This window comes from Crotalus tigris, unplaced genomic scaffold, assembly GCF_016545835.1.
Source record: "Crotalus tigris isolate CLP2741 ecotype Arizona unplaced genomic scaffold, ASM1654583v1 scf7180000018762.419966263:882430, whole genome shotgun sequence".
Taxonomy (NCBI): domain Eukaryota; kingdom Metazoa; phylum Chordata; class Lepidosauria; order Squamata; family Viperidae; genus Crotalus; species Crotalus tigris.
This window is the reverse complement of record NW_024097187.1, coordinates 767087-781192: the sequence shown is the minus strand read 5'-3', so window position 1 is coordinate 781192 and position 14106 is coordinate 767087. Positions and strand designations below refer to the sequence as shown.

Below are 14106 nucleotides of genomic sequence, written 5' to 3'. Positions count from 1 at the left end.
TAAAAAAAAAAAGAAAAATTTTGCATTTGAGGCCCTACTGAAAAGGTCACCATGCAGTTTGGGAAAAAACTGTAAGTAGTTTACCTTGGGGGAAAATAATCAAAATGCACATTAAAATTGCTTTTTATATATATTTCATAGTATGATTCTCTCTTCTCTTCACCTTATGCTACTTTTACTAATAAATAACCACTTCTTGTATCTGTACACAATTTAAAATTAACTTTCATTTTTATACTGCAAACATTTAAGAAAGTACTTCAAATCATAGCTTTTAACTACAAAATTATAGCTTAATGGCTGATAAACTATTTAGATCTGCTCATGGAGATGTGTTCTGCTGCCTTCCTTTTAACAGTTTGAGGATCAGTCTCAATTGTTATCTGTAAAAGAGATTAGATTTCTGGGTATTATAAAATTTGAAAATACATGTTGTCTACTCTCAAATGCTGGGACATCTGTTATGACTATCTAATATTCTTGCTGTTTCTGATTGGAGTGCAAATAACACATTGAATACCTTCCATGAACAATCATAAATTTAATCAAGTCTCTGGCTTATGGTTGTCTTATATACTGTTGGGCATATCTTGTCTATTTCAATTTTGTATATGGTTAATAATTTTGTTATTACTCACCTGATTACAATGTACATACCATTTCAATTAGCACTGCTACATTAGAGATTAAACCCTGTATGTGTGCATTTTTTCTGTTGACACATTCTTCCAGATCAGTATGCCAGCAGCAATACAGGATGCCAAAATCAGTACAGCAATAGGAGAGCCAAAGGAAGGCAGGGCAACCCCTTGTTTTTACAACTAATTCATGCTACTGTTTTCCCCCAGATAGACGATCTTTCTTACAAAAATTAAACTGAACCAAGCTCGCATTTGGAGAGCTAAGGCCAACTATGCCCTAGACAAGCAAGCACAACTGAGTTACTTACATGGCTTTGAAGACTAATATTTTTTAAAAATGTATTGATGGTCTATCAGCCAAAAAATGGTGTAAAGACTGGAAAGGAAATAAACTATTATGCACTACTTAATACAGGCCCCAATACAGAAGCAGAGTTGGAAGAAGCCAGTGAGGCAATTGAATCCAGGCCCTACTTTACATAGGAATCCAAATTAAAACTTCCCAGAAAAAATGTCTGCCTAGCCCTCACTGGAACACACCACTATTCTGGATCATTCACTCCATTCTCAAACAGCTGGTATAATTTTTAAAAACATTTGGTTGGAATGTGCTTATATAATGTGCTGCCCTCTAGAATGACAGAAAACAAGTCTTAGACCTTTTTTCTGGGTGGCCTCCTTTCAATTATAAAGAGGGCTATTTTATTGCTTCCATCTTTCTTGGAGCAAGCATTTCTTCAACTTATCTCCTTGGACTTACTTTCTAAATCTGATATAAATGCCCTTCTGTAAATATGTTCCAATTTCTCTAGATCCTTAAAATAGAGTACCCAGAATTAGACACAGTACTCAAGGTGGAGTCCAGCCAGAGTAAAATGAAAAAATTACCTGTTATGATTTTGAATTATTTCTGATACAATATAAAAACATTACTTTGCAGTCATTATTACAGCATTAATTCCTGTTCACTTTGCAATTAAGTATCACTATACTGGCAGTTTGACACCTCTGCTCTAGCCTATCAAAAACATTTATTTTGTCTTGTGGGATTTTGTTCTTTGTATCATATGCAACTTCAGTTAGCATTCTCTATATCTCTCAACTGAAGTGGCTAATAAAAGTTGAATTCTGCCACTTTACATTAGTTTAATAAGGAACTATTCATGAAGATGTTTTGAGCTAGCTATGTAGCCGCTTCATTCTAATTTCCTAACTTCCAGTAGAATGTCTTGGAGATATTTTGTCAAAATGGAAAGTCACCTATATGATGTGCAGAGAAATTTATACAACTCTATCATATTATTTTAGTGCTTGTTCTAGAGAACAAATGCATAGGGCTTGGTTTGTTTCATAAAGCTTTTCTTTTCTGCTTTCCACACATTAAAGTTGCACTGTCTTGCAAACAACAAAAATATTAATTCACACATTTTACAAAAATATCCAGCAATTTATCTTTCATAGAAATATAGAACTGATGGAATATGTAAAATAGGTATACGCAACAGAACATATGAGAGTGCACAAGTTGGCATGCAAGTTTGCACATAATGTGCAACTGTATATCCTCATGTGTCCTCCAATTGTAGCAAGCAGTATGGTATGTTGTTTTCCAATTCTCTGTAGAACTCTCCCCCCCAGACATCCTCTACCTGCACGCTTAAAGACACAAACCCACCAACACAAATGCTTAATTGATGGTTAAAAAAATTCTGGGTTTTTATTGGTTTTGCTAGACAATGCTAAAAAAAAAAACCTCCATTCTGAAAGGCAGGGCTTGAATTATTTAAATTTTTATCCTTTTGTTTAAAAATAACAAAAAAGGGAAAAGGGGAGAAGAGATCATAGCAAAAAAAAAAAAAAACAACCCAACCCAACAGCAGCCTCCCATTCTATGTTATCTTTATATCCTATGTATCTTCAAAATATTTATTTCCAAACCAAGGATACTTATGAATGACCCTGCAAGCAGCAAGTCCAGGAGAAGCAAATCATACAAATGCTGACCATGTCAACAACAGAAGTACATAGACTTACGGACAGAGATTATTTCCAGTCAAAGAATCATACTAGGATTCCCAGAACTACAGCTACTGTGCCTGATCACCATCTACAAACAAAGAAGCTGAAGTAACCTGTCCTTTTAACAATGATACAGCCAGCACTATCCATAATAAGTCATGATGTCAAAACATGTGTCATGTGACATACAGGCGATATACTTGCATCATGATGTCTTACAAAGGTACATAAGTTGCATCATTTGCACCACAACACATGTGTTACTAATCTTTTTGCTCCTCTGCAAATGCCATGGGCACAACAATAGACCATTGGAAAGATATTTTACTATGCTGCAGAGGAAAATCCCACTGAGACAGTTTTATTCTCCTACCAATTCAGATGCTTTATTTCCATGGACAAAAGGCAATTGAAGGACTAAGGACAATCACATTCAAGCCCAAATCTTCATGCTCCTGTCCAGCCCCCATTGGGTCACTATGGACAATACACAGATTGTTCCTCCTACATTATACCCAGGCAACCTTTACCTACAGAAAATCTTTGCGTGCTTCACTGTGGTCAGTAGAACAACACATAAGCAAGAGGAAGCTGTGAGATCTAGTTTCCATTCCTTTGAGGATAGAATGATTCCACTACTCTGTAGTCTTGGTTAGCAGTTCTAATCCAGTGGCATTAACAGAGCTCAGATTTGTGGCAATATAACATAATGCACAAGATAAAATTTATGGAAAGATCAAATGAGAGAAGCCTGTATGCATTCTGAATAGGGCATGACCCACTAAAGCCCAAGCTTCAGCAGAAATCTGGTCTTCAGAATTATACCTAAAAAAGCCAACTGCACAAAGCTTGATTGTTAACAAGCATAGAGATTTTTTTTCTGCCATGATCCCAATTTTGAATACTGCGAGAAGCAGAAAAATATTTAAGGGGTATTTATATATATATATATATTTATTTATTATATATATATTTCAAGATAAGAAAAATAAGGCTAATTCAAGCCTTGCCCTGTGCAAACGAAAACCAAAATGAGATCGCCAGTCACAGAAAAGTTCCAATTACATCACTACAGTCAGCTTGTTATTTTCTGTTTCCTCTATTCTTTTTGCTTTTTAATGTGATAACTAGGGAACAGAATTCTCCTAGCATATAGCAAGAATAGGGGTGGCATGGAATTGATTTCAGTAAAGCAGAAAAAAACCGGGAGGGAGAAAAACGTCAAATACAAGACAGCTGACTGTTCTAGGGGGAAAACCTGGTGGCCAAAAAAGTAAAGAGTCTGTTAGTCAAGTAATGAATGAATTTTAAATTATTCTCTGTTTGTCTTTGAAGTCTAAAGTTCAGAAGCTGTGGGTCCCATCATTACAGGGTAGCCACGACATAGAAGTGGAACTCCCCTGCCCTCCCCTGACCTCTTTTGAAGAAGTCTTTGTCATCTGCTGCTGCATGTTCGAAGGGTTTCCCCCCACCCCCACCCCCCGCAGGAGCACTCTGTCACAACCAGGAAGGGCAGGCGGGACTCAGGATGAGAGGGCGCTTTCCTTCTGTGTTGGCTGGACTTGTGAACGCTGCATCAGCTTTTGGCTTTCGACATCTCTAAAATGTTTCTCGACCTGGATGGAGAAGGAGGCAAGGAAGTTAGCACTCATTTTAGACAGTGGAACTGCTGGCATGTTCCTGAAAAATAGTGGTTCATGAGGCTGGAAACATTGATCGCAACAAGATGGTTTACAGCTGTGTTCCCCAACTTTTCTGGTCAGTGGACCGATGGAAATGATGGCAGTGGAGGGAGAGGGGATGGTTTTACATGCATGTGCACGCCACTTTCATAAATGCAGCTGTGCATGTGCGTGCTCATGTGTTTCCCAACATTTCCATGGCCTAGTTCTGAATGGACTGCAACCCGACAAAGTGCCACAGAACAGGGTTTGGGACCCCTGGTTTACAGCAGTTTGAAATTGGGGGTCACTGATGAACCATAAAAGAAATCAATTTTTTTTAAAGCAAAAAAACACAACAAAACCAAGGTGTTTGTGTTCCACTGCAAATATTAAAGAATATCGAGGAAAATGTATCAAGGGATTATACTGCTTGACATACAGAACATGTCTTTATATAAATAAACTTCAAACACGACACACAGACATTTTTTATAGTCCTACTACTGTAGGATTGTGAAATTTCATTCTATATTACAAATGCAGCTACCACTTTAATCATCTGAATTTTAGTTTGTCTCTTGTTTGATCAGATACTTAATTTTTTAAAAAAGTTACAGGTAGTCCTGGACTTACAACCGCAACTGAGACTGGCATTTCGATCATAAGTTGTCGTCATAAGCCAAGTCACTGACATGATCAAATCTAATTTTACTGTTTTACAGCGGTTATTAAATGAGATGCAATCCTAAGTTGGAATCCATTCTCCTGAATGGGTGTGTTTTTTTTTGCCAGAAAGTGGTAAAAATGTCACAAACTGTGGTCATGTGAGCATGGGACACTGCAACAAGTCATAAATATAAGCCAAGTTGTCAAATGCCCCAAATGCGGTCATATGACCTTTGGGGTATATGCATGAGAAACATTTTATAACAGCCAGAAGTGTTTTATAGGCTGTAAACCACCCTTTCCAACACTGAACATTTGTTAAACCACTAGTCACCATTCAAGGACTATCTGCATTGCTTGAGGCATACATGTGATGGAATGTGCACCTGCAACAGCAGAGGGGGAGGATTTTGCCAACTCAGAGGGCGATCCAGCTCAAGATTGCACAATCCCAAACTGAAAGGGGAAGGGGGAAAGAGTTTTAGGATAACCATACCGTAGAATCTCCCTGGATATATCTTGTAGCTTACAAAGTTATAGTTTTAGTTTGGCAAGAATCTGTCTATTCGGTGTAAGGAAATAAAATATTGGACTCAGTTGGGTCTTACTATTTCATCCCTGGGCCTGAGCCTGACAATATGAAATCTACATTCATACATTGTATCATCACTGTCTACTGAAGCATCATTACTGAAAAAAAATGTCTGAGTTTACCAAATATAATTAGAAGCTAGTATTTATGAATTATAGTGGCTGGGCTCACATATATTCCAAAATCAAAACAAACCATTTAATGGATAAGCAAGATATGTGAATTCAATTTAAGTTCACTTTTGATTCTGCACAATCAAGGTGCTTGCTTGTGCAGCTATTCTTTGAACCCCATTTTCGCTTTTCCCTGATACCCTCTGGTCTTTGTATACTTACTATTTTGCGTACATGACTTAGGGCACTCCCCTCTTTGCCTTTACAGTTTTCCACTTGATATGGAGGGGCAATGACAACTTCTTCCATCACAACTATATTTTTCTCTTGCCATTTACAATCTTTAATACTGGAGAAAGCACAGAGAAATTTTATTGGTTCTATCAATGAAAATTCATGGGAATTTGCAATGGAAAAAGAGAACAGGATAATGCTGTTTGTTCTCGTCACTAACTGACTAATGACTTTCTTTTTAGCTGAAGAACTAGTACTCCTGAACATTCCTATACAGGTAGTCCTCGACTTACAACCATTCGTTTAGTGACTGTTCAAAGTTCCAACAGCACTGAAAAAAGTGACTTGTGACCGGTTTTCACACTCTTGTGACCATTGTAGGATCCCATGGTCATGTGATCAAAATTAAGGTCCTTGGCAACTGACAGCTTCAGGGCCCTAGGGTTATGCGAGCACCATCTGTAACCTTCCCAGTTGTCTTCCAATAAGCAAAGTCAATGGGGAAACTCAGATTCATTTAACAATCACATGATTCTCTTAACAACTGCAGTGATTCACTTAACAACTGTAGCAAAAAGATAATAAAATGAGGCACAATTCACTTAACAACTGTCTCACTTAGCAATAGAAATTTTGGGCTCAATTGTGGTCGTACGTTGAGGACTACCTGTACTAGTTTTTCATGCTGTGAATTTGTTCTGCGAGTATACAAACTTACAAATGAGTCATTATTAAATTTTATTTTTATCAGTCCTCAACATTCCATTAACATTATCCTCTTTTTCAATCATCTAAACATCTGTACATGCTGAACTTTATAATTGTAGATATATAGATTAGGTTCGCATAATGCTAAATCAGCGTTTCTCAACATTTGTGTGACGATGACCCTCATCACATGAACGTGCCATGCATGCGTGGCGCCGCCCCCATGTGCGGCGCGCATGCGCGGCGCCGCCCCGAGGGGGGAAAATGGCAGATCACATTGTTTGGCGACCCCCGTAAAATGGTCGATCGACCCCAAATGGGGTTGTGACCCATAGGTTGAGAACCGCTGTGCTAAATTATGTTTTTTGTCAATAAAATATGATTAAATTTATATGCATGTCTAAGACATAAATTATAAGCCACAAGGAATTACTTTACACATAATGCTAAATCAAAATGAAATAAACCACATAATGGCTTAGTAGGATACCTGAATATTGTTGTGTAGTTTTACCAAACTGACTTGAAGTATGTAACAGGTATTTAAGCTGTAAACTGGTTCTTTTAATGGACAGATGTGCACCCTTCACAATAAACTAGTTTCAATATAATTTTCATTTTCATTACTGAATTTAAACCCTTTAGAAATACTATTGTATCTCAAAAAGTAATTAAAATATACAGTGGGATTTTTTTAAATGAAGTGATTTGCATAAATCATATTTGCTAGATGAAAATGAAAAAATAAAACATTCACAAAGCAAAATTCACACTATCAACATAAATTCACCAGCAAATAATCATATACCATTTGTATCAAAGAGCCATAACAATCCAAATTATCTGGGGTTAGAATAATTCACCTAACATATTCAATTTTAATCACAAAAAGTTAGGAAAAAAATCAGTTTTATTTCCAAGTTCTTGATTTTTAAGGAAAAGAAAAGAAAAACCAAATTATTTGTTGGACCGAGCACTTGGAAGGGATAAATGTACTCTAGCAATTTCTGCTCAAAAATTACCTACTAATACCATTATATCTATATAAGTTCATGTTACTTACGTCTTGTGTATAGTCTGAAATAGTTGTTGTCCTTCCAAGGAGACCCCAGCACTAATTGCATATGCCTGGCTCATCTTTTCTTCCTTCTCCATCCGTGCTTTGCTTGCAAGCTGCAAAGGTACATGAGAGATGCAGTAACTTTAATCTTCAAATGGAATTGAATCTGCGGAATGTCTGGATGACAAGAGATGGGACCAATCCCATCTCATGAAGTTAAGTTCTTTAACTAGTTAAAAACTCTCCAAATCAAAACATATAAACCACAGATAATTTTAAAATATGGAAGCAATGAGGTAGTTTTAAGAAGATTAAAGGGGTAGAGGGAAAGATGAGGGGAAAATGAGGTACAGCTGACATACAGTAGTCCAATCGAATATTCAAATCCAGGAATTCTGGGAGTTGAAGTCCACACATCATAAAGTTGCCAAGTTTGAGAAACACTAGACTAGAAGAAATGTACAAAATGCTTCACTTATAGCTTTATTTGTAGGAAAGAAGGTTAGTTAACTAAATCCATTTGTTTTATATCTTTGGCAAGAACTAAAATGTGGCTATCAAACAACACCGAGAAGCCTCCATATTCTCTTACTTAATTAACAAGTGCCATCGAAGGCTCTGACAGATGAAGAAATTATTTAATTGGGAATATGCCCAGCAGGCATATAACAGAACTATATTTCTATAGGCAAATCCATTTTTCCCTCATGCCATCACTCTGTGAATACCTAATCCTCACAATACTATCATATGTGTAAATATATCCACCCATGTTTTATGGCTATAGTATTAGTATTATTATTATCCTTCTCATATTCTCTATTACCGCCTCTTATAGATATCATTATTGTGATTATTACTGTTATTTTGCATGTACACTGAGAGATTCTGAGACAAATTCCTTCTAATCACTCTTGGCCAAATAAACCCTTCTCTTCTCTTTAGCAAAATTGTGCCACAAAATCAAAACTCTGAAAGGCAGCAGTAACTGCCTTTCTATACTTTGCCCTTATATGATAAATAGTTTAGCAGGCTGCAATATCCACCTGATATTATTTTAGATACTGCTGTACATTTGCATTTCCAGTGCAAAGCCAAATTACTTGACACTTAGTACAAAACTGAAATGTGTATTATTCACCCTTCCAAATCCCACATGAAACATTCTGAACAAATTTCTCCCATGACCCCTACAAAAGAGTTACATCTACATACATCTAATTATATACATCTGTCATTCCCAACTCTAGGCAATTAAAAGATAGAACATCTATGGGAAAAGGAAAAGCCTTGACCCAGAGATAGGCATCTAAGTAAAAAGAAAACAAAACCTAATAAATAAATAGCTGGACCAGTGCTTAATAAGGACACCTCATTCCAGTGATAAACAAGAGGATAGCCATCTTTCTTGAATCTAGCATTCTATTAAGTCCACGCTACAATCATATATAACTTTGAGGGAAGGCTGCCTTGTCCAACTAAAATGCATCAGGGAAATGAGATACAGTTGAACAGTAAAATACTCTCAAGATTAAGAATGCATTTTAAAGCCTGAAAATTATTATGGGATATATTATTTCCAAATTGAAGATATTGAGAAAATTAGAAGAATTGAGATGCACATTTAATTTTAAAGTGATTAGACATGTGTGCACAAAACACATGCATTATCAAAACCTGCTCCCATGTTTCCTGGCGAAGCCTGCAACTGGCTTGCATAATAACAATGGGGAATCACTGTTGAAGTGACTTTTGAAAGATGGTTAAACTGTCCATTGGAACTGTGACTGGCAAGTTATCTTCTGCTGGCTTATAACTTCCAATGTAATAGAATACTGATCATCTTTAGTGTCTCATGAAGTGTACACATTAGCAAAGTTTAGTATTTTTATCTGTTATTTAAACCTGCAACTTTTCAAAATGAAAATATTTTTGTGGTGCGGTAAGAGAAAAGTTAAAGTTGACAACTAATGCTAATAAAGTCAAGAGAATATTAAACACATAGTACTATATTAATTTCTTGGTCAAGCCAAATGAAATAATTTGATCTATTCATATGGATTTCATAAACTAATTCATTGTTTTATAAGATTGCTGTGCTAGGATTTGAGAATTTCTGGATTAGGAAATATTTAACAATTACCAGAAAAGATATTGCTGCTACTGAATATGAATATGAATATTTAACAATTACCAGCAACTATATTGCTGCTACTGAAAATATAATGGATAAGAACATCAAGATGCAGTTTAAAAGTCAATTGGAACTAAACAAAAAACATTTTATGCTGTGAAGTTTGTGTGCGTGACTTCAAAATCCATATTCACAAAAGAGTCTTACCTTGCTAACATTGAGTGAAGCTAAAGGTGGGGGTGTTTCCGTGCGGTCATTAATTATGTTAACTTCTGATACATACTGCAAATTTATAAGCAAGATATCTGCGTGGTTAGGTTTGCCACTTGAGGAAGGGCATTCTGGGGAAAAAATATTAAGGAAACGTACAAAACATACAATTGTATAGCAATTCAGAGTGTGATATACTTCTATGAAGGAAGATTTTATCTTTATAGTATATCCAATATAATCAGGATTGCCTCCTGAGAAAAGTTGCAAACAAATTCAACAGCACAATTAGTTCACTTAAAACATCCAGCAACAGGTGCTAACTATATAAACCAAACCTTACCCAACACAACAATCATTTTCTTAATAGCTTTATCAGTCTCTCTGCAAAACTGCTGTAAGAGCACACAAAATCTCTGTGGACTATTCATTACATCCATGAGGCTGCTGTCAAATCACCCAGAATACTAATTTCATTGTAATTAAAAAAAAACAGATCAAAGCCTCCTATCACAAGACTGAACACAGAATCTTGTGCTGCTACTCTGCCCTACCAGGATACTCCTTTTTTTCCATGAATTGATATGCAATAGCTTACCCTTTCAAAGCCATACAGGTTGAAATGAACTACACTTGGAAAAGAGAGAGAAGGTATTGAGTTTCAGTCTCCCTGAACCAATGTTCACTATGACATTTTAATAAAAAAGAACACTGTTTTGGGCTACTGTATCAGCTATGGGTATTATTTCTTAGATCAAGAAGGATGTCAAATAGACTACTGCATTATTAGGTTTCTTGCCTTTTAATAGCTATGATTATACATCACACCAAAATAGTCTATTCACATCTCATCATCATTCATTAACTCAATTTCTCTTGAGTTCTTCAATTCAAAAACTATGGCCCAGACTACAATTGTCTTAAATGTAGTCAGTGAAGATCCATAGCAGTTACAAGAAATAACTACTCCAACTACTTACTCCTTTCTTTTTGCTGCAAATCTTTTTTTAATTCATATAATAAGATAACCCAAACCAAATATTACTGTAAACCTCTACACACACACATATCAAAAACAATTGCATAAACAGCAAATGAAGACTTACATAGATTGACTTGCATAAAATACTTTTCAAAGATTATTCATACTCAGATTACTAGCCATCCTATACTGAGAAATCAAATGTTACAAGTCACCAAAATCCTGCACCACTGTCCACTTCTCTTCCTCAAAGCAGCTTCCCACATCCTATCTCCATAAATTACATATTCTTGACATATCCATTTTTTTTTCCATTTCTATTACAATACCAGAAAGCACTTTCTGTGCTTCAGTTTTCACTTCTTATCCATTAGCACTCAGTTTTCTCCTCTTCCTTAACCTAGTTAACTTAATACCTCTTCTTCATCCTCCTTCCTGTATAGTTCACCTCTGGCTCCAATTCCATATGTAAACAGTATGGTTCAAATACCCAGGTAGTCCTTCGAGTCTCCTCTTTCAAAATTAGGCCCCCTCCCCCAAAACCACGCTTCTGGGTTTCTGGGACTCTTTGACATAGCGCTCATTCCAGCAACAGCCCCAATCTTTCCAAATCTGTCACAGCTCCTCATGCTTCCATCTGCCGAAGAGGATCGAGTTGGCCGAGCTCACGTGCCCCTTTCCCATACAGACCCCTCGCGGGCCCAGCCACGTCCTCCCCTTGCCCTACCGGAGCTCTGCCCTGCCCTTCCCAATCAGGATACTGAGTGCCAACATCTTGCTGGGGTAATCAAAAGCCACCACCTCGCCTTGCAGCCGCTGTTCCTGGCAAGTCCGGCACGACACTTGGCTGCCCACACTGAAGTACTCGCCCGGGGCCGCCATCTTGTTTCAGGCCCAGGCCGCAGCGGCGGCACCCTTCGCGCCCCCGCTGCGCCTCTGCAACCTTCGCTGAGGTGGCAGAAGGAATGGCGCGAGGAAAAGGAGCGCCGAAATCGATCCCGGCGCGCCAAACCGGGGCCGATGCGCTAGTCTCTCCTCCTTTAGCCACCTGGCTCCTTCAGCCTAGGCGGAAAAAAAAAAAAAAAAAGGACGAGTGGCCAAGGCAACGGGGCCCCGCCTGTACGTCGGCCCCTCCCGCACCCACGCACGCACGTGACGTCACTAGCAAAGATAGAGGCGGTTGGCTGGCTGTTCTGCGGTCCCTGTTTAGGGAGGTGCGAGCATCCCCCTACCAACGTTTGGAAAGAACACCACGGGGAGCAGAGGCAGGTTAAAAGGGGGAGGAGCGACAGGAAAGGGGCGGGTCCTGAGCCGGCGAATCTCTTGAGGGGTCCAGTTAGGAATTTGAGCTGGTGTTTTATGCAGATTTTCCCTGAAATAAACCTGATTAAGGATTGAACTTTTTCTCAATAGATGACCATAGAGTAATCACTCTAACTACGAGGGAAAGCATCGCGGCTACAATCCTAAGCCCACTGAACCGAGAGAAATGTGACTGCTTAATAAAGGCTGCTTCTGAGCAAGCACTCCCACATTTCAATTGTAAGATTGCAGATTACCTGTTCGAGAGCAAGTTTAACCTGCAGTAAAACTATCTACGATGGGCTGCAAAGTGGAGATCGGTCAGTGCATCGCTCCTAAGGATGCATTGCTGTTTGGGGGCGAATAAATCGACCTCCATTTAGTTCAGATGAAAAAGTTAGGATCATTCATTAGTTTAATAACTTGCCTTTCCTCCAGGAGCTTAAAATAGTGACCACAGCATGCTCTTTTCCAGCGTTTCCCGACATTTCACGACTGCAATAGTATTGGATTGCGAAATAGTTCTTGGTCCCATATTATCCGGTCTCTAAAGGTGGATCTGGATATCCAATGCCTTTAAGCCTTTAAACTCTACATCACTGTAGAGTTTCGCAGTGCTAGTTCAATGCTTGCGATTTTCATCTGTGAGGGGACAGATGGATAGACATTTCAGATAGACGTTTATATATTCGGAAAGATAACGAAATTCTTGTGGCATCTTAAAGAATACTGTAATTTATTGTAGCAAGGTTTTCCGACAGCTTGCAAATGTCCAAAGAAGCAGAATGCAATTTATGAAAATGTATGCTATAGAAACTGTTGGACTCTAGAAGGTATAATCATCTCAAATGTTTTTGTAGCAAAGCCTTTTACTGAGTTCCATAGATGGATTAAACTAGTTTAAACTGAGAGGTCCATATTTAAAATATTCTATTAATTGAATCATAATAGATAAATCTATCATGGGTAGAACATATTCATTTTTGCAAAAGAAAACCATGTGTCTGATCAAACTTTCAAGTACTCTTAGTTTCGAAAAAAAATCTTTTTAAATGGAAGGGTGACAGTTGCAGGCATTTACTTTAAAAGATCGGTTGCAATTCAATAGATTTTATCCTGAAGTACGTATGGATAAAATAGGTTGCTACATAATTGCAGTCCTAAACAGATTAGAAAATGGTTGAATACAAAGCGTGTACAGCATTTGTAGAAATACAGATAATAAGTGACGGCACTTTTTTGAAAATTGAATCACTGTTTTGGACAAATAAGAGTTAGGAGCATTTGTGAAAGTGAGATTCCGATATATCGACCTCGACAGTTTGGAGGACTACTACCGGCAGTCCTCGATTTATGATCCCAATTGGGAATGGAACTTCCATTGCTAAGCAAGGCAGTTGTTACTTAATCAATTATTTAATTATGTAAGTTGCACCCAATTTTATGATCTTTTTTGCCATGGCCATTTTGTGAATCACCACAATTATTAAGTGAAACATGCAGTCATTAAGTAAATCTATTTTTCCCCAATGACTTTGTCAGGCTGGAAAGACGGCAAATGATGACCACATTACCCTGGGAGTCTGTACCACCAAAAATTCATTCCAATTGTCAAAGGCCTGAATTTGGATCATGTAACCACAGGGACGCTGCAATGGCTGTAAGTGGGAGGACCAGTCGTAAATATTTTTTTCCACAGCATCATAACTTACAACCATTTATTTAGTGACTGTTTGAAGTTGAAAACTACCAGTAGATGGCAAATTACTGTACCAAATTAA

General features: G+C 37.6%; 1 protein-coding gene across 1 annotated transcript; it reads right to left on the bottom strand.

Annotated features, from left to right (window-relative positions):
- Nucleotides 1–924: 924 nt before the first annotated feature.
- LSM12 (LSM12 homolog) lies at nucleotides 925–12182 on the bottom strand. The gene is made up of 5 exons (XM_039355860.1): nucleotides 11785–12182; nucleotides 10039–10172; nucleotides 7701–7810; nucleotides 5918–6044; nucleotides 925–4276 (listed from the first exon to the last, which is right to left on the bottom strand). The coding sequence occupies exons 1-5, from the start codon at nucleotides 11903–11905 to the stop codon at nucleotides 4184–4186; spliced, it is 585 nt and encodes a 194-aa protein (XP_039211794.1). The 5' UTR covers nucleotides 11906–12182; the 3' UTR covers nucleotides 925–4183.
- Between the last annotated feature and the right edge of the window lie 1924 nt (nucleotides 12183–14106).